The sequence below is a fragment of the Eriocheir sinensis genome, chromosome 8, assembly GCF_024679095.1.
Source record: "Eriocheir sinensis breed Jianghai 21 chromosome 8, ASM2467909v1, whole genome shotgun sequence".
Lineage (NCBI taxonomy): Eukaryota > Metazoa > Arthropoda > Malacostraca > Decapoda > Varunidae > Eriocheir > Eriocheir sinensis.
The window spans coordinates 21,983,658-22,009,772 of NC_066516.1; the positions used below are offsets into that span (position 1 = coordinate 21,983,658).

General features: G+C 38.2%; 1 protein-coding gene across 1 annotated transcript; it reads right to left on the reverse strand.

The window, feature by feature from the left end:
• Positions 1-1,156: 1,156 nt before the first annotated feature.
• Positions 1,157-24,896, reverse strand: LOC126995686 (splicing factor 1-like). The gene is made up of 8 exons (XM_050855470.1): positions 24,450-24,896; positions 22,875-23,003; positions 22,125-22,200; positions 4,644-4,796; positions 4,379-4,550; positions 4,127-4,228; positions 3,270-3,428; positions 1,157-3,152 (listed from the first exon to the last, which is right to left on the reverse strand). The coding sequence occupies exons 1-8, from the start codon at positions 24,694-24,696 to the stop codon at positions 2,115-2,117; spliced, it is 2,076 nt and encodes a 691-aa protein (XP_050711427.1). The 5' UTR covers positions 24,697-24,896; the 3' UTR covers positions 1,157-2,114.
• Between the last annotated feature and the right edge of the window lie 1,219 nt (positions 24,897-26,115).

Below are 26,115 nucleotides of genomic sequence, written 5' to 3' on the forward strand. Positions count from 1 at the left end.
TACTATGTCTATCACTCCTGAGTAAAAGCACATCAAATTTGTTGTACAAGATCTTCCTCCTCAAAAGCCATACTGTTTGTCCATCAATCTGTTCTTTCTCTCCATGTAGTCCAACCATTTACCTTTGATCAGCCTTACACAGTGTGCGTAAAAACCATCATACACTTCAAATTAAATACAGCTAATCACCACCAGTGCAATTTCTTCTTTTATTTCACACCTCTCTAGCATCTTATACCTCTCCTTGTCAGTTCTCTACACTTATCATTTATTTACACTGTAACCTCTTTTATCTTTCCTACTTGTACTACTCATCTTTGATTTTTTTCAGAGGTGATATCATGATTTCCTTACTGCTTTCAGTTTTATCTTCTAGGACTTTCATAGTTCCAGCTTCTTTTCATGTTCTGCTGATTTTCACCTAATCAAAGCACACACCTCTCAATCTAATTATGGCACACAAATTAAGTCTACTACTATCACCACTCATATTACTTACATTTTACCATTTGTAACTATACCCATAAATACTACTGAAATACTAATACATGCTCTTTCGGGTATCTAACCTATGAGATCAATTCTCACATAAATCAACAAAACAAATAGCTGTGGTGGTAAAATGATAATGGTTTTCAGAAGTGTGCAGTATAGTGGCTGAACAGGTTAACACCATCAGCATTCACATGTCACTTCATTCTTTTCTCCAATGAAGCTCTGAAAATAAAATTATCTTATTTCTTCCAGTTTTTTTATTTACATTTTCTGGTTTGAACACTAAATATCCAACTGTTGCCTTAAAACTAAAGATTAAATAAACAAGGTTTACAACTGTCTAGACCTGTTGAGACACTCCTATAATTTTACTACTCATTATGTATGGAAATAAGATGGTGTAGAATAGCTGCATAAGCCAGTAACTAAAGTCTCAACTTTCATACACAGTCTTGATAATTTAGTCAACCTTAGGCCTCTCCATCCTAGGGTCTGTTGAATGTGCTTCCAGGAATGAAGTTGCACTAGGATGATGCAGACTTTGTCACTCTGCCTTGCACTATTAGCAGCAAACAGTGGCTCTGGTACTGTATCAAACACACTTGGTTGTCTAAGCACTGCATCATATTACTCTTTTCTGTAAAATCTGGCAAGCTAAATAATTATTGCTTATGTCTAAATAGTCAAACAGAAAGATAAGGCTAAACAAATTTCAGTATCCATGTAAACAGCAATGTTTCCAGTCCGTGGTTCATAGTGCTATCATGGTTTCCTATGATAACCTAAATATACAACTGGATATTTTTCATATCCACATTATATTTAGATATACTTCAGGCTGTTTGTCTGAGGCACCAAACCCCATGAGTCAGTGGCAGCTGTTTTTCTCTATTTTCAAATAGGGCGCACCTTTTCCAATTTTATTTTATCAAACAAATTGGGAAACCAAGGTCAATGTCCCTGTTCACTTTCCTACGTGATTCTTTTATCACACACTATCATTTCACTTGACACTCACAGAAGGCCAAATTTGAAATGAGGTCCTTCATTATCCATACTTTGTATTAACCCAGCTGGCCACTCATGATGATGCTAGAGGAAAAATTCATATTGAATCAGAACTTGTAGCAGTATGAAGCCTATACTTCAAAAGCCTTCATCATACAACTACAATATTATCCCTAAAGTGCATCTTTAATATAGTGTCAAAAATACATATTCTTGTATCTGTCTTTGAATGCATAAAAGTAAAATCATCTTACCCCAACCAACAAACTGTAAAACTCCCATTCAAACATCAATGATGAAAATAAAATAAAAAAAGGGAAACTTCATAAGTTTTGTCCTGGATAATTTTACAAACAGTTGCATCTTTACACGTCTTAATTATTTGTACTAGCTAACAATCATTCTACTATTTACAAAGCAAGAGAGACATCTTTCCAACAACTTCCCAACTCCCGTTGTGAAATCTCTAAGCAACACAAAGTAAAATCAAGATATTATTCCCCAGTCAATAAAATTGTACGAGTGACATTATCTACACAAATCCAGGATGTCTAATTACCAGCAATAATTATTAGAGGCAGGTGTTCATTTGTACTGATACTGTAGATTTTTTATGAGGGTGGTGGTGGTGGAGGTGCAGAGAGAAGTGCTCCTAAGTCCACACCCCCGGGTCCCCTGGGTCCAGGTCCTCCAGGACCACCAGGGCCTCCAGGTGGTGGTGGTGGTGGTGGACCAACAGGCTGTGGTGGCCCATTCCAGCCCCAGCCTGGAGGAGGACCCACTGGGCGTGGTGGGGGCACTGGTCCAGGAGGTGGACAGCCCATACCAGGAGGCCCATGATGGGGACCAGGGGGAGGACCCTGCCAGTGATTCATTTGAGGAGGTGGACCATGTGGTGGTCCACCATGTGGCCCTCCATGAGGACCCCCATGAGGTCCATTATGTGGCCCATTGTGGGGACCACCATGATTACCAGGTCCCTGATGACCTTGGTGACCTTGAGGTCCCCCTGGAGGACCAGGTGGAGCCTGAGCCATCCAATTGGGTTGTTGCTGCTGCTGTTGGCCATTCTGAGTAGTTGGTGGGGGAGGGGGAGGAGGTGCCTGTAATAGGTTTGGTGGTGGAACACCTTGAAAACTATTAGGGCCCTGCTGCTGCTGTGACTGCTGCTGCTGCTGCTGCCAAGGCATCCCAGGAGGCGGCTGGTTAAGGTTCGGAGGGCCATTACTGTTTCCAAGCAAGGGTCTTGGGCCACCACCTCCTCCCATTTGGTTTGAGTTCCATGAATTTTGCTGATTCATCCCACCTTGATTCTGATTGTTACTGTTGAACTGATTACCTACTGATGACTGAGGTTCTGAGCGAGGTGGTGGTCCCATCAGTGGCCTCGGTGCCCCCTGAGGTCTCTCAAAAAGGCTTCTAGTTGAGGTGTTAACAGTGGGCCTGTTAGAGCGGTCAGTATTCTGAGGAGGTGGGGGGCCTTCTCCAAGTTCAGCCATCAGAGACATGTACTCTTCATCAATCTTTTGTCTGTCAACTGAGGTTGGAGCACCTGGGCCCCGCCTCTGACGACAATCCTTAGCAATGTGACCAGTACCACCACAACTTGTGCATACCACATTATTAGTCACATTGGGCTTGTCAGGACACTGCAAAACAGTAATAAAATATTATCATTCAACTCTCAATCAACATCATTCACACCAAATCTCTAATGCAATAGCACACAGGACAGAAGGTATGCATTTAAATACAAGCTTTCTCACCTGCCACGATTTATGGGCATTTGAGCCACAGTTGGAGCATCTTGGACCATCATTCTCACGAAGAGTTCCATTCAACAGAGCAAGCTCTCTTAGTTGCATTCTCCTCAAATCATTTTGTCCTTCTGGTACTTCAACTCCTTGTCGAATAATTTCCTTAATCTGAAATAGTAAAAGTTAGTCATCCTCAAAGGGCCTTATAACCATTTTATCAAGTGTTCCAGGCAAAGAATAGTTGATGGAGGAGGGGCCAAGATCTTAACCCTAACCATCTGTAGAATAGTTTTGTCAGTTTAGCCATAATCTTGTTGCATACTGTGACAATCCAATGGGAAAATATACCTTACACTTGACAACAAGAGGCTGATCATGGAGAACATTTCTTGGAATTGTCTTCTCAAATTCAAAGATATTTCTTCAAAAATGTTGATTTTGCCAAGAAATAAAATACAATATAACCAAGAGGATCAACAGATAACTGGGCAGGTGTGTAAACAACACACAAATGATTATGGAATGTGGAATACTGTTGGGTGGAGGATAAAGGATAGCTGGAAATTACATTTAAGCAAAAGAGCAGATACAAAAGCTCCTTTAACAGGAGACTACATGGCAATATGACTACATGATTAATATGTGGGGCTGAAATGACAGGGACTAAATCTACTAAACAATGCTACAGTTGTTTACAATTCTGAACAAACCAACCTAAGATGAGGTATGCCACAGTACAATGGGATGAGATACAGCAGTTATTTCCAAATACACAAAAAAATTCAAATTAAAAGTAAAAAGAATAAATAAAGTAAAGAAAAGAAATTAAGCACTGAACCTCACATGATAAACATACGATACAATACCTTATCAACTGCCTTCTTGACACTTTCTGGGTTACTGGCGGTGACATATGCATGCAGAGGTTCATCCTCTCCAGGCATTGGTCCACCATCCTTACGACCAACCTTCACAATAAGCCAACTCATATTAAAAAAGGCCATTTGGATTTACAGAAAAAAAAGGTATTACATAAATACATTTAAGTTGATAAGTTATATTCTTCAAGTATGAAGAGATTAATTGTTTAAATCTACCTAAAAGCAAACAAAACTAACCTTTCCTTCCTTCACAGAGCCTTTTCCTCGAATTATTATCTTGGCTCCTGTATCTTTCTCCATGGCCTTCAAAGTGTTTCCACGTGGGCCAATCAGAAGGCCAACAAAATTAATATCTGGATGCTCTTCTTGTGGAATCATGACCTTGTCAGACACCTTCACTACCGGAGGCCTAGAAAAGTCATGAAACATGTATTACTTAGTTGAATGACACATTTTTCTCAACATATCCTAATAAATCAAGATAAAATTAAGGCCAACTCACTTGTAGTCAGCTGGAGGTTTATAATCCGAATTGATAACCAACATTCGAGTTATGCAATTGTGGCGGTCATCTTCTAACTTCTTGCGTGTTCGATACTCTCGAGTATTTAACCGCTTCCCCTCATTGTTGTAGATAGGTTCAGGCGATGGAGACCTGCAAGAGAACTTCTTGTTTTAAAAGTAAGCAAAGACATCCATTCTGACATATCTGTATTTCACAACTTTGTTATTCTGCTGATATACATTCATAAACACACCTATGTGTATTGTGTCATCCATTATCATATTGTATAGAAGTCTCATGCAACCTTATAAGGGGATTCTCATTAGATGGGATTATTAGACAAAGCTACAATGGTCACCTTCAATATAACAACTTATAAAATAGAAGACATACTAATTACCTGCAATGCAGTACATTTTCTAAAAACCTTACTGAAATCAACCTAAAATACAATAGATTAAATTACTTCTGTGACTGATTATTGGTGTCACAATAGTTTTATTTTATTATGTATCTGAATAGGAAAGTAAATCAAGGAGAATCCACAAATTAATTACATGAAACCACAATTAATTGTTCTCACTTATGTTATATGTATCTGTAAGGTGAATATTTCAAATATGTATGAGGGTAATGGCAGTATAAATTCAATGAGATTTGATGCAATACTCAAGCAATCACTCCAGCATAAATAAAGTTAAATGTAAATGCACATCCCTAAATTGGTCAGAGCATCCTAAAACACAGATATAATCCTACTGTTTCAACATGAATTATGGCAAGCCAAACCTTAGAAAACCTGCGTTGTGTGATGACTATAAAAATCTACCTGCCTAATGCTTGATAAATGCCTATTCAATGAATGTTTCAAAATTAAAATATAAGCCAACTGAATATTATGTAGTAAGACCTTATTTTTGAGAATTTTCTGAGTGACCCATATTACTATAAAAGAAGGTTACATGTATGTTTTGTCTTATATTACTTATCGCTAAAGTTGTAAGCAGATATTGCAAAGAAATTCAATATTTTATCAGGAATCATCAGTTTCACATTTGCAATTAAAAGGTAATTTTAAAAATTATAGCAAATATGAACCCTTGCACACAATTAGTTGAAGTGATGTGATAAAATTACGATGAATGACTGCAAGATCTCCAACTTCACACCCACCTTTCACTTTCATCCCCTACGTGATCTTCCCAGTGTAACATAGCAATGCATTTCATCATAGCCAATGTTTCTCTTATAAAGTGTAAGATGGAGAGCAGAGTTACATTAACTATACTATTCAATGAATTTTATTGGTATGAGACGTGATTTTTCCAGATGCTGTAATGTCTATTACCTTGCACTTTCTAAGACATTCATCACTTCATGAAACTTTTGCCTGCCTACATATATACAAAAACCTTTACAGTGATAATTGTGTACATATTTGGTAAAGTTCCTGGTATCCAAGCTTAAGTGAATCCAAGACTGATCAAGAAATAAAAGCCTAGGTCTGTAGAATTTCAGTTTTCTTATCACTTACACTTTCTCACCAATAAATAGGTATTAATCATGATACTGTGTAAGCAGAGAAAACTACTAAAATGTTCACAGTAACTTAATATCCCGTGTAGTATGCATACCCCACATACAAATTGAGAACCCTGGCATGAAACTGGCGGGCAGGACGCCAAATGGTGAAGCATGCATTCAACTGGTTGCTGGCTGGTCATTCCCACATGGAGCTATACAGCTTATCTATGCAACATATTTGTTTTTAACAAACTGTAATTGTTGAGCATGTGCCTCTTCATTTGATTATATTTAATACAGAACACTCACTGAATCCACATGATAACGATATTTTTGAACAAGTGAAAGCAATATCAAACTGGCCACTGCTACATGAAGAACATACACATTATGTATATATAATAAGTGTTGTGAGTATGACCCCTATCTAAGCAATTAGTCATATACCTGGAAATCCATAAGAATTCCCAAACTTGAAGAACACAATGAAGTTAGATATGTAATATGGTCGGGTACCTGGCACGCAGGTAATAAAAATTTTACTGCAAGATGTGGTTAGGTAACTCATGTCCCATGATGGGAACTGCAAATAAACTGTAAATTGCTAAAAAGCAAAGAATGTTTTGGTTTGTTGGTGACATACCATTCTCTTTTATTACATAGTCTGGTATGACTTTGCAAAATACTGTATTTTTTTGTTTCATTCAACACCAAAAGTATTATTCTAAAACATGCTAACCTAATGCTTGCTTCCAGGAACACCTCAAAGACTATTGTTACTTTTAAATATTTTCAAATGATACTGATAATCTTCTTTTAATGTAATCTGTTTTCATAACTATCTGTAAATAACATTAACTGTGCTACTCCCAAACCTCAAATTTTTAGCATTAGGTCATGTCACACTAATCAAAGATGGTACAGCAGCTAGGCAAGCACAAGATTAGAACTGTAATTTACATGAAATTTAGTACTGCTTTTGGATGATTTTGAGACCTCAAACGTAACACTTGAACACGAAGATTATTCCTAAGGTGGGTTTACACAACAAAATAAACAAACAAAACATATACAATGTTTAAATTCTAACTACCTCTACAACCAAGATAATGTGAGACAGGTGATAAAAGTGGGCTGAATCAGACATGCTTACAGTTAGGATACACATGCACTTCAAATATGATTAATAGGTGTGTCAGATAATTTCTGGAAAAATAATCAATCAAAATTATTGATATTTTTTCTTACTCCCCTTTCATTGATGTTTCCCATTTTAATTGAGAGAGAGAGAGAGAGAGAGCACAAACAAGTGGTAATTCACAAGATAAAGTTAGGGGCATATGCTAAGATGTGCATGGTCTCAGTACTCATCTCTGTCCCAGTGGCACTTGAGCCTGTGACGGGTGAGAACCCATCATTACCTTGGGGCACAAGGCAAATGTAACATCCAGGTTACTACAGTTTACTTTCCCTAGGTTTCCCTAGTTACCCATTTATCGACCAGTCCAAAAGAGAGGACCAACAGCTGGGTGGGCTGCATGCCTAGGCCAGAATTCAAACTGAGGCCCACAGATTTGTAGCTATGCATTCTAAACACTACACCATGGAAATGCTAATACACAAGAAATTGGGTAAACTTATGGTTGAGCATGACACCATAAGGGGGGCCATGTGTAGATCAACAGGTTTCTTGTTAACTCCTTTATGTTTTTACTTAATTTTTGTTTATAAAGGGAAAGTTAGGTAAACATGTTAAGAAATTAGAAGGTAATTTTATGCCTGTGTGACTCAGCCTTCCTTTCCTCACAGCTCATTCATGTCACTAGAATCTGAATTAGGTCAAGAAGAGATGAACACACACAAAGGCAACCATGCAGTCCTAAAACCCCAAAATAAACGATGGCATGAGGTATGAATCTATACATGTGGCCAGCTATTACTAATAACTTTAAAATCTAATAAACAAACAACACATTCAAAGCGTTATTTTTCTAAGTGGAAGCCCATTATGCCAGTAGGCTACTCAAAACGTACTGAAACTCAGTCATAACCAACTCATTAGTGGCACAGCCAAATATACTTTAAACTGACAATGAGAAAAAAAATTCTTGCTGCTTGGTTCATGCTTCCACCTGATGCTTCCCTTGACAAATTGCTGAAGGTAGACTTAACGGACAGCTAAACAAACTAAAATGGCTGACTTTCAAAGTCTCTGATGCATGTGCATCACAATCATTATCAGTGACTCAGTGTCCTACAGCAGGAGGATAGTGGAGATTCAGAAAAATTCCAGGTAATAATAATTGAGAGATAGCAAGTCACCATCAAACTCCTTTATCATGGAACCCGCATCCGTTTAATTAAAAATCACCTCACAAGATATGAAGTGGAATGTATCCTAAATCCTCCACTCACATGGTGGTGTCATGAGATCACAGATTTACATACTAGACTGCGCGCCAAGACCCTGCAAGTGATGCCTCTGGACCTGGGCTGGCGGCATGGGTGTTTCATCATCAAAATCCAAACACCACCTCACACCCAGTTTTCTGACCTGCATCACAAGCCTTAATTTCAGAGTTAAATGAGGTAGTGCATAAAAATTTTCTTGCACTTATTTCCGTTGAACTCCTTAGTACTCTGCTACTTTTCACTGCATCACTTTTCAAAGCACGGATCCTGAATCTACATGCTTTTCTGATTCGTTTGGTGAAGGGTACGTTCTGATGTATAAATATATAGAAGGTCAAAATTATCTCCAAACATCAGCTGTGCCGTGATGGTGTGATGTGATGGCATTCATTTGCCTCGGCATTTTGAGCAAGAGCAGTGCGTCTGAGTAAACAAATGCCGAGGCAAATGAAAGCCATCATGGCAGAGCTGATGTTTCAAGGCAATTTTGACCCTCTATATATTTATACATTGGGGTGTAACACACACCAACAGAATCAGAAAAGCATGTAGAATCAGGATCCATGCTTTAAAAAGTAATACGATAAGAAATAGCTGAGTACTAAGGAGTTGAATGGAAATAAGTGCAAGAAAATGTTTATGCACTACTTCATTTAACTCTGATTTTCATATACTTGTTTTTAAATTATTGTTACAAATTAAGGCTTGTGTGATGCAGAATTTTCTCAGGAAGACGATGGTGGTCTCAATTTTTCTTAATAATGAATTGTGGGGTCAGGAAACCGGGTGGGAGTGAGGCGTGTGAAGTCGTCAGTTTGGATGAACTGGGCACACCCACGGCCACCGCAGCGGGCTGCGGGAATCACTCAGCACAATGCAGGGAGATGGGGGATGTGCAGTCTGGTATATAAGTCTGTGCATGAGATAGTCTGTATTTGAACTGATGGCAATAAACAGGAAAAATTAAAACAGTGAAGCCCCTGGTGATAAAAGCTTAAAAAATTACAAGCCTTAATTGGTTTAATTTTAAAAGGAAAGTAGAAATGGCAGAGCAAAGGGGGAAAGTTGTAGACATGAAAGTATAAATACTCAAATTAATTAATAAATCAGTATGGAGACATAATAAGGTATGCATGAAGTGATCATTACACTGAACTTGATAAAATGAAGCAAAATGACTGGCTTTAGCAGGAAAAGACAAGGTTTTGAGCAGTAGACATACAACTAACAAGGATGGAGAATGAGGAGAGGCAGGGTTGTAGGATACAGAGATGATGTGATTATATTAGAAAAAATTATGACTAAGTATGGCCATATGGACAGGAGAGAGAAGACAAGTGATGAAAAGAATCCACAGCAGTGAAGGCTGGAAGGATTACCCTATGGCAAGATACGAAAAAAAAATAATATATTCCTGTGTAATTGAGATAAAATTAAAGATAAAAGTTGACAAACAGGCAGCTGGATTGGCAGAATGAATTGATCAAGAATGAACACCTCCCCCTCAAAGCTGCTTTTTTGCCTCTATCACTGATTAATGGAAGTGGACGCTTGGGAAAAATTGTGTTTTGGGGTCACGCTAGCAAAACTATGAAACAAATACCACAGTGTACCCTAATTCCTAACACATTTTCTCTCAAGCTACATTGTTATACGGTCATTACAAATGCTTAAAAAAAATCATATACATAGAGCAGTGTATCAGGAGTGCCCACTCTCGAGACCGCTAGGGGTCTCAATAGACGTTGTTTACTCTTAATTTGTTGTGCTCTCTATAGTTTTTCTATCATATTTTGTAAAACAACATATTATTGTACTATTCAGCTACACCACAGACCCTCTCACCCTCCCTCACTCTCAATGAGGCTTCGGAGCATCCAAGAGGACTCTACAAGGACTTCAGATCCAGGAGATTCACTGAACAATGCCACATAACAAGAAAAGAAGAAGGAGAAAGTCAGTGGTGAAGACTACAAGCAGGGGAATTCTAGTGCAAAAATTTGGCAACAAAGAGGGAGGTGGCACCTCCTGACACCCCACCTGTGTGTGATAATGTTCTGTGAGTCCCTAATATATTTTAGTATTAGGGACTAGCAGAAGGGAACCAGATGCAATTCCAATTAACCCGTACAGCATCAGATACGAACGTCATACGTATTTAATGTATTATTTTTTCCTGTCACTGGAGTGTGTCGAGGGTGATTTCTGTGCTGGTGCCCTACCAGATTGATTCTTTGGGAATACTGACCACCCAATATCTTTCATTTATTGCCATAACTGGCAAGCCTGGCAGCCATTATTCTGGGTACACTTTTTTTATTTGTTTGGATGCTGGAGGTGGTTTTGGAGATTGTGATGTGAAAATTGATGTGGTTGGTGGTTGGCAAGTAGTTTGACAGTGTTGTAGGTGAGGTATAGTGGGTATACTGACGTCCAGAACCGGCAATTTTGGTAAGGAGGGGGCCACGTAAGGGGTGGGTGGTAATGAAATGGGTGTTGGATGGTGGCCAGGATAGTGGTAGTGGGGTCAGAGTGAAGTAGGATGAAAGTTAAGTGAGGTGCTGACGGTCACACACAGCAATTTTACACTGGCAATTTCTGTACAAAATGGGCTGTGGGCTAGGTGTGAGGTCCTGAAAGGGTGGGTGTGAGATGGTTGTTGCGGGGGTGCGTGAGAGAGAAGAGGGTGTGTTGTGACCGAGGTACACTCTGTCAGACGCTGGCCAGTCACGGCAACGGTTTACCAGCATATATTCTTTGTAATAATGCCAAAACATACCATGAACTCAACAATTATGAACCCTCTATAAACTGTAATTGCGTGAGCGAACACTCTTGTGGGCGACTGTACATTGAGTTGAACTATCAAAAAGCTCAAAATTAGTTACTCTCAAACAATACATAATAAGTCTGTGCTAAATATGTCGAGAAAACGATTTACTTGGATACGCACCCTCAAATCCAAGAAAGTCTATGGAAATCAACACGACCATTTTGCTTCCCGACTCCATAGAAATGGCCCAAGACACGGACTTTTAGGTGACAGTAAGCTAAAAGACATTACATTTCTTAATCTTTCATGGTTTTAAGCTGTTTTATGCAAAAAAAAAAAGGTTTTCCTTTGATGCTGAGGTGGCGAGGAAATACCAAAACGCTGTACGGGTTAAACACAATAAATATCAATAAATAACGATAGCTAATAACACATTATGGCATCTCCATGTCTATATTACGTGCAGTAATGTGCACAAAAAACACTTCAACATTAAAAACCGTTTTCCTCAAAAAAATAAATTTATTGCACTTTCGGCGATAATATCGACAATGCTGTTCAAGCAATCAAAATTTGGAAGATATCTCAGAATAGGGGAATATGTTTTGCATTTTCTTATATGGATTTTTTGTCCAAAAACTGATAAAAATTAAAAAAAAAATGCAACATTTACCAGACAATGCAAAAAGATAAACAATATATTAAACATTAGAACTTTAGCCTTTAATACAAAAAGCAAAATGCTGCAGTTACAATGCCATAGTGCAAAAAGTTATTTCAATCTTATTCACTAAACATTCATTTCAAACGATCTAATTTTTATGTAAATGAACTTTTGCACAAAAAACATTTGGTCAACGTGGATGAAACTTGCAGGTCTTGTTCCTTAAATCAACTGAATTCTTGTGTAAATTCACCAGTCACCTACAGTGAAATTTTTTTTTTAGGGGTCCACTGTCCAGTAAGGCATCATTTAGTGACAATGTTGTATTCAGTTACTATGAGTGTATCTATGATTAAGTATGGTGAGTCTAATCTGACTGTGCTTTCCTTTTCTGAGTTACATACTTTTCCACCTTTTCTTGTCTACTTTAGTAAGGCTTTACCTTTCATCCTGCACTTGAAGGAAACAAGGTCACTGATGACTATTCTGAGAAAAGTGATGAATGCACTGTATAAAGTAATGAATAAATAACAATTATCATTGGAAATATCATTTCCACTGCACACATAACCAGGACAAATAATTGGTAAAAGCCAAGGGCCAACCTTACCCTCTTGCATTGCATGTGCTATATCCCCATGCAGACTATTAATATATATGTACAAAAATAAGAAATAGGCTTCATTTTTAATTGTAAAAACTCTGTTAATACCACTTCAGTAAAACCTCTTTAAGTCAGCACACTTGGGGCAAATGTCTTGCCAAGCTAACTGAATTGCTGATTTACAGGAAATGACCATATCATACTACTGTGAATTGCTTATTGTTGCATGTTTTCTATAGCAATTTTAGATCAAACAAGAATTAAACATAACTACAAACAGTCGGTTCACTGGTATGTGTAAATAGATATAGAGCAAAGGCGGTGGTGAGTTATGTCCGCCAATTTCATATTAACCCTTTCCATCCGTGACGCAGATGTCGGCGTCACAGTATGGAAAGGGTAAAGAGGAAATGGAAGAGGATTAATCCTCTTGGCAGAGGTGAGGGGAGCGGCCAGTGGCGGGGGTGCGGGGCAGGGAGGGGCACGGGGCAGGGAGGGGTGGTGACCGGTGCAGGTGAGGAACAAATTTAAACAAAATGAGAGCGTGTGCCCTTGCTGTTTCCGTGACCCACTAATGTATTGGTAATGTTTTTTTTATTTTTAAGATTAGAGTAACAAAATCCCCAAAATAGGCAGACTTTCCCAGTGTCCAGGAATGTAACCCTCGCATTAATCGAGAGGTGACTGTACTTGCAATTGCCACACTGAGAATGGTCAACGTACCGGAATGGGCTGTGCCCCACGGATTGTGGCGATTCCCGATTCGCAGACTTTGTGGTTCCTGAACAAGTGCTCCCTCCTACTATTCCAGGAAATCAAAGGTTGAGTGTAGTTATGCAGTTACGTAACATCCAGGTCACAATGGTCAGATTTCTCAAAACGTAAAGTAGACATTACGTGACACACGGGGAGGCAGAGGCAGAGTGATTACCGTGTGGGCATGGTGAGCCCAAGAACCTAGCATGAACTAAGTTCAAGTCCCCACCAAAACACGCTGATTTTTCAAGTCATCGCCGAGTGGCGTAAGATTACCCATATGCTGTCCACATCTTCATTGAGCCTTAACTTCAGCGACTTTGGTCAAGAGGAGCACCAGGTAGTAGAATGGGCCAAGCACGAGTCATACATTACGATAGCCACTATATATAAAATTAGCCTGCGGCACTAATGGGCTGGGGCCGTCCAAGAAGCCCCCTCAAGAAAGCCTACTGGCGCTACAGGAAAAAAAAAAACTGTATATTCACTTTGCATGCCCCACCAAGAGTCAACTGAGGGTAGGGAGATGGCTGCAGGATGAATCTTGTCATTAAAAGCAAAAGCTGTATGCACTTGAATGCACAATGATGTGCTGTCCACAGAGGAAGGCGAAAGGTACATGTGTAGATGTGTTTGGAAGGGGCCTTTGGGGCTCCAATAGCCAACACATTGCCAACAAAAAACACTTTCTGATTCAGTTTTTTGTAATAATGGCATGCCACCATGCCTAATGAATGGCACATTGACTTTTTTTTTTACCTTTCTTTCTCAGTTACTCTAAATTCAAATAATTTTTTTCCATTTCCACTGATCCATAATTTTGACTGAAAATGCTGACTTTAAGGGGCTTTACTGTATATCACACCTAAGGGCAACATATTTAATTCTGATATTCCGAATGAAATATTCAAATTCTACCTCATATTACAAATTGTCTGCTCTAGACATAAACTTGAGTTGTTCATCTCTCCTTTGGAAACTAAATCCCACAACTATAAAATCCTACTACTAAATATCAATAATATAAAGCACAGAAGCAAGTTTTAAAAGAAAGTGTTATACCAAGGTGAAATGATGCATATATATATATATATATATATATATATATATATATATATATATATATATATATATATATATATATATATATATATATATATATATATATATATATATATATATATATATATATATATATATATATATATATATGCACACACACACACACCGTATATCATGAATGAGTAACGACTGCGACACATTCATGCTAAACATGTACAAATACTGCTACATTATTATACCTAGTCTCTATTACTTACTGATACAAAATGGTACATCATGGAGAAATGATAAAAGATGGATACAACGTACATTCATCCTTTTCCATAGTACCATTACCAAGAATTACAACCATGATTACTTTAGGTATAGTTTGTTAATGGTGAATCTCTTTCAATATGCATTTTATTACAAATACTGTAAATCAGTTGAAAGACCCACTGAGAAAATGTAGATATACGAAATAGTCTTAAACAAGAAACAGATTGTATCCAGTCTCAAGCAGATCATACCATTAAAATTCCTTTCAAGAATTGTTATAAATATAATGGTACGTATTTTTTGCATAATGAAAAAAAAGTGATGCTTATTCAGCCTTACATAACAATTCTCAAGATATAAAAGCAGCTTGTATTTTGACGAGACTAAAAGTATGTTCCCTAAACTTCTCACATTGTGGCACCATATAGTCCTACAGCAACGTAATACTGGATACTAAAGAGAGGATTGCATGTTATGTAAATTTGAAAATGTTATGACCAAATAATGCACCACTTTTTTCTTCATGTGACATGCTGGAATGTTAGTATAGAACATGGTGCACATGACAGCCTCCCTCTTTACAAACTATCATTGTGAGTGACCCCATATCCTGCCAAGGCAAGATGAAGAGTCAAAAATGCCAAGTGACCATTCTGACAGGCAGTCTGGGCAAAAGTTTTGAAAGGGTCAGACCCTAACCTCGAACTCCTAGAATATAAGTGCTAAATCACTTTTAATTGCCTCTTAGGACCTGTAGGAGGAAAAATATACACATTCATACTCCCCATGTCGCAGGGATAAATGCCTGATGCCAGCATCATGTTTGCACACAATCATCAATCAAATGGAAACAATATCTAGTCAAACTGCCAGCTGATTGCAATTATCCTCCTTACAAAACATACCCTGGAGCACGAACTGCAATGATAACCTATAAATACAACAACCTGTATTGGATACCTAGACTTGTAAAATCAGTTAAGGCGTCAGACCACAAAATTATAGTTTATGTACCGTCGGCGGAACAAAAAACAAAAAATGAGTCTAACTACTCTTTCAATTACAACAATAGTTGTTGCAGAAAGAAAAGAAAATCTAAAATCCAATATTCTATAATTTTTTAAAATTCATTAACTTATCACACTTCTTTGGTGAGACTTCTACCACATATTTTAAAGCCATATTTCTAGGTATTGAGTATTATTATTTTGGAAGTGAGCTTTTACTTAATCATAACTGAAACAAACTGTAACAGTAGTGTGTACACCAGTACAGTATTCTTCCTCTTTTCAATTAACATGAGCAGCATTTTTGCATGCTTTCGACTTACTGTAAAAATAAAATAGGAACAACTGCAAAGCACCATCTGCATTCCAAGATGACTTTATACCACATTTTACTGAACATGATTCCAAACAATTTCCTAAAAACTGCTTATCTTAAAATATGTTTTCTACCTCAACGTAAATTTTGTAGTCTTAAGTACTGATATGTACTGTACTGTATTGAATATATTGCTTGATGTAATAATAATAGTAATGAATGTTAAGGGAAGTAGTGATTGAATTTATATCTAGTTATAAGCAACCAAATTGAATTTTGAAGAAATGCAATGCTGTTATTAAGTGTAGCTGCTGTTCTACAAAGTACTTTCACTTTTTTTTCCATGGCATAAAAAGGTAGCCTATATGTGATGATGTAGGTGGTAGATGGGGTTAAAGGAGGTCTGTGCATATAAAATCCTGTGGCTATATTATCACTATATGAACGATCATATGTCCCACATCAGTTTGACATAATTTTGAAGCCAAAGATCAATCCAAAGTATCATTAGCCCAAGCATGTCATTACAAGTGGTCAATTGCAAGGACATATTAAATGAATCACAGAGTGCACTAAGCAAAAAATACTGCATACCTTTACTCCTAATTAACCTGTGAAAAGTTTAGTTATTGGGAAAATAATTATTGTGCAAAGCTTCATTTTAAATTACCTGCATATCAAGGAGCATGCCTACAAATTTGACCAACTCAAGTGAGTTAACCATGCATTAATGGATATTTTTTTTTTTTTTTTTTTTTTAATGACTGAACGTGAGAAAAATTTAATGTAAAGGATAATTACTTTGACATTCTTTTCTAGCTGCATACTTTGATGAATTACTCTATTTAGAGTGATTCTTTTGGGTCCAAGTATAATGTCCAATTACCATACTAATTAAATGGCAATCATGACATTAACAATAACTTATCTGCCAATACTTTGATGATACTGCCATGGATGTGCTTTTGACATACGTGGGGCTTATTACATTAACAATTCAGTTAAGTAGTCAAACATTAGTACTAAAGCCAACAAAATGTCAGGTGTTATTCTACGAGCATAAGCAATAGTGCTGAAGTTATCCTAAGGCTATATTTAAATCCAACTGATTCTGGTACTCTCATTTTAATATGCATACTATTAACTTATTAGTCAACACAAAAAATGAAAAATAAATTGTCCATAGAAAATTTACCATGTGAGGGAAAGTTAAAAATATTACATAGAATATTACGGAGAGGTGAAGGTTTTAAGTGCCACACCACAGAGGGGGGGGGGGGGGGGAGAGAGAGAGAGAGAGAGAGAGAGAGAGAGAGAGAGAGAGAGAGAGAGAGAGAGAGAGAGAGAGAGAGAGAGAGAGAGAGAGAGAGAGAGAGAGAGAGAGAGAGAGAGAGAGAGAGAGAGAGAGAGAGAGAGAGAGAGAGAGAGATTTTTAGCAGTGTATACAAGCTAGATACTGTTTCAGAATTGGGAAAGCAGAAATTGGTTCACAAATGAGTAGTGTACAAGTAAAACTCATCAACCATGTGGTTAGTTGTTGATGTAATTACAATATATAGCTTCAAAAGAAGGCTTAGAATGTTCATGAATAAGAACATAATATAAAAAAAGCTGTCTTGTGTAGACTAAATAACCTTCCTTGAAGTACCCAAACTTTACCCACATTAACTATATGTAAGCAAGTCAATAAGTCTTCACATGGTGTATAGGGAAGGAATCTTTGAGTAAGTTTCCACATGGTGTTTCAAGAAGGATCTTTTACAGTTTCAACCTTAAACCTGTAAGTAAGAGGAAAAGAAAACTAAAGCAAATAGTCAATCGCATACATAATGCACTTCCAAAGGTGTGCCATGTCAAACTACCTCAGCAGAAAAAAGAATGATCAAGGCTAACAAAATTGAGTATGCAATGCTTCCCCATTTATATGAAATCTTAACACACAGGCATGCATGCTTACTAACATGTACACACACACACACACACACACACACACACACACACACTTGTCAAACAAGTTGACAAGCTATGGAGATCCGTTTGCAGATGATGCAAAACTCAAAGTCAAAAAAGGCAATGAGTGTTGTAAAGAGCTACAGTATTTAGATGTAAAGTTTAGAAATTGGACTTTAATCCTAAGATATGTTTGGTTTCAGAAATGGGAAAATAAGGACCCAGATGGGAACATAATGTAGAGGAAGAGGCCCTTAGTGAAGCAAAAGATAAGAAAACACAGAAATAATGGTATAAAACAACCTTCTTCAAAGAACCAAATAAACAGATTGCTGGCAAATATTAAAGTGGCTTTTAACTATATCGATGAGGATATGCTAAAAATGTTGATAATATCTCTAAGATCAAGGCTAGAATATGCAGCTGTAGTGTGGTCACCTTGCCTGAAAAAACATACACTAGTTGAAAAGTGTGCAATAAGTAGCAAACAAAAACTATCTCAAGCTTTAGAGAACTGCAATAAAAAAGACTTTGCAAACTGGAGCTGCCAACACTGCATGAAAGAAGAGAGTATGGTGACTTAATCATGCCATTCAAACTCATAAAGGGTCTGGAGTATGTAGAAGAAAGACTTACTGGTAAGATATTGGGGAAGAACAAGGACACAAACATAAATTGAGGAAAACCAGATGCAGAAAGGCTGGAAAGAAGTTGAACTTTCCATTGAATAATCTGGATGTAGAGAAAATTAGAGTAAGAACACCCATGAATTTAAAGCAGAGTTGGACAAAAGCAGATACAGAGACATCACATCACAAGCTTTGTTCAAACCCTATATATTAAAACTAGGTAAATACACACACACACAAAAAAAAAAAAAAAAAAAAAAAAAAAAAATGAAAAAGTGACAACATTCACAACAAAACACACATGAAGGGAACCAAAATTCGAGGAAAACAGTGCAAGTGAATCAATAACACCCCCTATCAAAAGAAAACAATAAATTACAACTAAATGTGAACCATGATGATAACGGAGGAAGCACTATTCCCTTTCAATGGTTGTAAAGAATTCAAATTTTTTTTCTCTATTAAATGGTTGAAAACTGCTAAACTAGCAAACCAGAACTACAAAGTAAGCAACAGCATAAAGCCTACTTTAACTAATTATCTGTCAATAAAGTATTCCAAGCAAAGTGCACTTATATCAATTCATGAAATATTTAAATTTACATAGTCATCCCCCAACATTCACTAGAATTTGAAAGCAAAGGCCTCATCGAATTCACAAAATCTGCCAATGATCAATGCCTCAAGTACCCTTAACATAATGTGATACAGATGCCCTAAAGCCACTTTCTAGTAGCTGAAATGACCACAAAACATTACACTTGTCAGAGTATTACATGGTATCCCATGAACTGCCAAGTTGCCTAATATTAATGTTCACAGGGTACCAATTGCATTAAGAAAATCCACAAATGTTCAGGGATGACTGTACTTCAAACTTTACTTTCCATGTACAGTACATTATTTCCATTTCCATGGGATCTATACCAGTGTAAGGGCACTGTTGTTTATCTAAAAAGAGGTTACACATATTGACACCTCTGTTTGAAATAAAGCGGCAAAGTGTGTGCCATGTCACTGTTGTGGCTCTTTACTTTTGAAAACAGGAGTCTTACATACTTCAAGGTAAGCATCCAAAAATCATATGTATCTATTCTTGGACAAGGCATACCAACACATGACTTCAATTACAAAGAAGTAGACTTCAATGTCATCTGTTAACATAAGCAGCTTTAAAATGAGGTTCATTATGAAAATCCCATGTAAATAGTTTGCACAATATTAAACAAGTTCATTGCTGGTTTAATGCTTACATACAACCCTGTACTTTGCCTTAATACAGCATTATTTTCTAGGAATGGATCTCTTGTATAACTTAGGGATTAGTGTATGTCGATGCAAGTCTGTAATGTAAAATTACCCAAAGTTTTATGGAAGCAGGTGCATTATCACTGACATGCCGAGTGAGACAAAATGCTGAGTCACTCAAGAACACATTCAACATCATGTATCAGCAATAATGCACAACAACAATAAGAGTTTAAATGGATTTTTTAAAGTTTGCAACGGCTGATTTTCGCTTACACACCCACACCCATGCACACCAGACATAGTTATTTCTAAGTGCCTCTGAAGTCTGTAATAGAAAAAAACTTTGACCTTTTACCTTGTCTTTTATCGTTATTGGTGTAAAAATTGGGCCTGATCACTATTTCATCAAAAAACATGTTAAGTCAATTCCTATTAGCCACCCATATCTGATGTGCATCTGCGCGCGCACACACACACACACACATAGACGTCCACACAGTGCTTCATTTAAAAGTAAAAGCCAACTTAAGTATAAAAAGCATGTGGGAAAGGACAGAAGTAATTCCACATTTAAGGTCACAAAACAAGGACTGAAATAAGCTTATCTGAAAGGAGGTGAATACGTCAACTTTAGGTCAACAAACAGACTGCACACAGAAGAAACCACTTGTGATAAACCACAGAAAAAAAAAATCCAAATCACAAATAAGAAAATAAGAAGGGGGCAAAGAATGTGGTTACTTTCTTAACATCTCAGTAAAGGATTCCATAGGTGCAAGTCAGTTTTGCATCAAGAATTTTTTGCTAAGGCATCATCAATGTGAAATATAATCAATATTGTATAAAATCTCTACATCAAGAACCTTGGTAAAATTCAAGTTAGGGATTAGAAGCATGTAAACACTGTAACTGTGGACTACACAGTATTCAGAATAGCATTTGCATTTCAGCAAAACCTCTGACCTACAAGACAAATGGTTACAGGGAACCCAGCTGTCAGATTCTCTCTTTGTTAAAACATTTTTAGTCACAGCGCTATCAGCATCCTTGAGAAAATAATATAAAAGAAGCAAATCTCTCATTAAGTAATCCTGGATTAGATGGAGAGAATGCATTAAAGACAAATTTATATAGTATAAAACCCTGCATCAATGGGAAGATGAAAGATTAAGTTACACGTGCCTGCATCAATAAAAAATTGTGATTACATTCAGGTGATTTGATGCTACGAGACCTGTTCAAAAGGGGGTCAATATCAGATATTGGGTTAGTGTCAAGTAGTTTTGCAGGCTGTAAATCTGCAACAAATGTGTAGTAACCATGTAACATGGATGAATGGCTCACTGGTACTCGTAGATAGGTGATAAATGTTATCAATTTTGCAATGTGGCAATCAGCAAAGAGCTGCAATGACTGCCATCTTCAGTGTACTGTACTCTAGTGACCGCCTTAACGTTTTAATGAATATTCTCAGTGACTTTTTTATAATACAAGGAAGGCAATCTTCATAGTTTTCCAAGAATCGTATGGCCAATATAAAAAAAATACTCCACTACAAGTCAGCATGAAGATTGTGCTCCAAGACCACTGAAAGCGCAATTATTGGTTCAAGAAGGATGAAGGTTAGCTAGCTGAGTCAAACAAGAGGAAAGTAAAACATAAAAAACTGTACAATAAAGGTATGAAATTTGGTGCTCTCATGACCAACAGAGCTTCTATACATCAAACATGCTGACGTTCATTATATGAAACGTATTACACAGAGTGCACACAATATGGAGTCTATTCAACATAAGTGGAGTTATACATCTGTGTAAACACAAAGCCTCCACTTCTCCATTAATCTACATATAAATAATTTACTCATTAAAACCACTGTGCATATAATTTTGCATAGGTCAAGCATTTCTTCCTGTGATGCCAATCTTATGATTAAAATATTCATACTCATACCTAAAGCCCTTACCGCATCCCTAAACATATCCTATAATGACTAAAACCCAAAGCTCTGACCTTCAACCCACCTCATAGCCTAATACTGGGATTAATGATGTTGTCTGACAACAGGCAACAATAATGTTGGGTGAGAAAAAGTGATAGATAGTAAGAGTGATGAAATGGGGAGAAACCTGGAGGATACTTTAGTTTGGTACTGTGAATAGAACCTGGTGCTGCTCAGCCAGGCCAGGGAGAAGCTGAGACTGGGTGCCCCAAGCCAGCTGGGTGGCTCTCGGTCACCTGGTCTGGAGGAACTAGGTGAAGGAATGCCAACCTGTCTTCAGGATTAGGAGAGATGCCCAGATCGTTCGAGCGAAGGCGTCGACTTAATTCTTCAATCTGCAGCTGCACTGTAATAGAGCGGGTTAGCGGGCAAAAATGCCCAAAATTCAATCAATATAATGTACTTTATCAATAATATAAAAAAAAGAGGATATACACTTTTGAAAATTTTCACCCCAGTAGGAGTAGCAATTCAATTCAAAATGCCACCCACCGATGTCACCCAAAGAGAAAACTAACATTTCAACTACATAAATTCAAAAAGGGTTGTTTCGGCTCTTCTTCCTAACTAACTTATATTTTCCTTAACTTCTGATTAACCTGTAAACAGATAAAATAATCATAACTGAAGGTGTGGGCTGTCCTTTACTTGTTTACAAAGCTGTAAATAAATTAATTAAATAAAATAAATTACCCAATCAAAAATATATCAAAATGTTCTACTGATTACTCCCACATTAGTAACCATGCACTCCCTATTATCATCAGTTTACTAGGCTGGTGTATATGAAACACTTTACAGATAAGGAAAGAATTAGGGGGGAAACCATAAACCCTCAATCTGAGTGAGAACTCCAATGAGTGTTCCTGGCATCCACAGACTTCTTGACACCTTTTTTTGTCCTGGAGATGTTGAATGTCCACCAGTCCATCCTGCATTCTAGCTGCTCAGCCAACCACCCAGACCACCAACACAACCTGCAAGCTCAACTGTACACAATAGAGTATTGCAAAAACTTACGCAAATAGGCTTCCTCCTGGTCTTTTGACATATTGCTGGGAAGCACTGTTGGCATCCCTGGAATGAAGGTCTTGTCCTTCTCATCTCCTTGCCAACGGGACTTCCTGCGTTTTTTTCTTTCTTCTTGTTCTGAAAGGGAAAACAATAAATATTTACACAAGTACTTATAAAACACTTTGCAGCCTAAGTTGATAAATAATGGTCGAGTAACATTAACTTTAACCCAGTAGCTGCAGGGATCATGTTTCTTAATTAACCCTTTCATTGCTAAACGCTTGCAGCAGGCGTTAGGCGTATTTGCTGGTGGTGCTAAACGCTCACTGCGAGCTCCAGCCGCACTCAAATCTCCCGCGTATGAGTGTTCCAACACTAATTCTCACAACACAGGATTGCCAGTTGAGTGGGTTCTTCACTAAATTTGGTGGAAAATCATATCACCCAGCGCAGCAAATCTACGGACAAGTAACTGGTGGATGTTCTTGCCCAATATAGCGGCATTTTTGCATAGCTTCACCTATCACCTGACTGATTCTTTGACCAAATAGTTGTAAATATTGCAGTTGGCAATACTCCCTTGCCAGAATCTGAACATAAGAACATAAGAACATAGGGAAACTGCAAGAGGCCAGGTGGCCTACACAGGGCAGCTCCAGAATCCCCCCCAGGGAGAGATGTCCGCAGTTCTCTTAATATGGCTGATCATCCTGCACGCATGGACATAAGTGTTAACATTCATCACTCCCTGAACGTGCATGTACGTTCACAAGAGGCATACATATCCGACTCCTATAGATCTGGACCTCCTCTTTCCAATGGTGTTTTTTGTTTTTAGCTGTGATAAATAGTTTTTGAGATACAGAGGTTAAAAGATACCCCCCATGGGCTGCCTGACTGCACCTGAGGGGATAGTCGCGTCCCGTCCTGCGCGCAAGGAAAGGGTTAATTAATGCACAGCTTAGCAAAATAATGTAGGTATGAAGTAGCCTGTTACCACATAATCAGGGAAAAACTTATTATAAAGAGACATTACCATAAATTGATAGATTGTAACCTAAGTAAAATTCCAGAAGTATGCCTGCCAGTGACAACAACCACCAGCACAGCATGAAACATTATTATCATGTATTTATTGCAATTGTATCCAACAACCTAACCTAACCTGACCTAACTTTTCTAAGTCTAACCTGACCTGTGCCACACTGCCAGAGTGCGACAAGCAGTAATGAATCCTTCAGTGCATCATCATCCCCAGACCATACTGAGAAAAGTCTCACGAACAAACGATTAGCAACAGCAAAACAATAGTGTGTTGAGTGCACAAAATATTTCATGGAGCACAAAGATGCCCCTCGCAGTGTGACGGGCATACCTCTGGAATAACACCCACAGCAATGCAATGGCAGGGTCACAAGATTACAAAACAAGCATGCAGAGCTGGCTGGGCGGCTGACACCATGAAGCTCTGCCAGAGCCACGAGGGAGCCAGGCCCCCCACCCCACCCAGGAGCTGCAGGGGAGGTCAAAATAAACGCCCCCCTTCCCCCCCCCCACCACCACCACCACACGCACACCCACCTGATGTACTCTTCTCGTCATTTTCTCTCTTCATGGACATCTGGCTGTGGTTAATTTGAGCGGACACTGCAGCGGCGGCGGCGGCAGCTGCGGCGGCGGCGGCGGCGGCAGACAGGGGTGAGCTGGAGGCGCCGACGGGGCTCATGTAGCTGGGCTTGAGGAGCGACGAGCCCGTGGGCGCGGGCTTCTTCCCGGCCCCGATGGCTGGATTCATCCTTCCGAGAGGCGTACTGTTGGCCCCGCTCATCTTCGGCACCTAATCTCTTAAAAGAAACTCTTTCACGCGTCTGGTGAAGCTGCACAATCAAAAAAGAAAAGCTCGTGGGGTCCGGCAGCGCCCCACAACCATATCGACCACACCGACACGCAAGATGGCGCCGCTGCTGCGAGAAATACTTCCCGCAGAAATAAGTCGCTGCTGTCCATTACGCATGCGCACTGGGGAAGGCCTTTATTTTTTCTAGCACTTGTCCCCTGCCATTGTATTTTTTTAGTTTCCTGGTGCTACTTCCACATGTATCCTTAGTTGTATAATCACACATTATCACACTCTGTACTGCCTGGGGGTTGGGATGGCATGTTCCTCCCTTCTCCTTTGTTGTTTCCCTGCAACAATAAACTATCAATCAATCTAAACTATCAATCAATCAACATTCATTTGCCTGGTTTTGTTCTAGTTTGTCCACTTGTGATCTTCTATGACGGTCGATATTGCCCGCAAGAAAACAACACATCAAACCAACAGACCAATTAAACAAGCAGGAAATGAGTGAACATCGATCAGCTGACCTTGATGAGACTGTGAAATATCCATTGTGAGTACGTCTATTATAACTGAAGCCCTGTGGGAGAGATCACATCCAATAATACTGCCCATATATATGGGCGATAACTTCCATCATCAGCAGCGATGTCTGGACCTCAAATGAAATCAAGGATTCCTAGAGTATATATATATATATGGATCTTTTCCGTTTGGCGTACAGCGCTAAAATTAATTTTAATATAGATTTTCTTATGTATTTTTGTCCGTAGAATCCGAATATGTCCATAAATTGTATATAATACCTGAATATTACGACTTTTAAAGTTATATATATATATATATATATATATATATATATATATATATATATATATATATATATATATATATATATATATTCTCTAGACCCCTTGAATGAAACTGAGGTGAACGATTGTTTCCGTCCTTGCAGCTTTACCTCTATAATGAGGCTGCAACCATCAGACAGGCCCCGGACATTCAAGGGGGCCCGATGATTACAAATTAAATCAATGAATAATGAAAATAATAGTGTGAAATGAAATACAATAGTTCAAAAAAAGTAGAAGAACGTTAATCGATGTACTGAAAGCAGTAATAACACGCGACGGTAATTACTATTGTTCACTTCGAAACATGTAGGCTACTAAATTAAATATGAGAAATATATACATGTATATGAAAAGGACCCCTGACGAAGTAGCCTCGGACCCAAGTACTACTATATAGTCCGCACCTGTCTATCACAATAATTTCCATAGACAGTACAAAGGGAGGACAGTTACGATAGTGTTGTAATAGGTGACGGGGAACTTTATACGTTCTAATCCCTCTGGAGGAGTTCACCTTTGAAGGAACCTTATGTTCGAATCCCTTTGAGGT

Bases quoted from the DNA above. Each gene is read 5' to 3' on its own strand.
- LOC126995686 (XM_050855470.1), bottom strand. From the start codon at position 24,696: ATGAGCGGGGCCAACAGTACGCCTCTCGGAAGGATGAATCCAGCCATC. The intron at 4,797-22,124 runs GTTGGCATTCCT...GTTCTCTTGCAG, and splicing joins TCTCCTAATCCTGAAGACAG to GTCTCCATCGCCTGAACCTA. The intron at 3,429-4,126 runs GTATTGTATCGT...TTACTATTTCAG, and splicing joins TCAAGAAGGCAGTTGATAAG to ATTAAGGAAATTATTCGACA.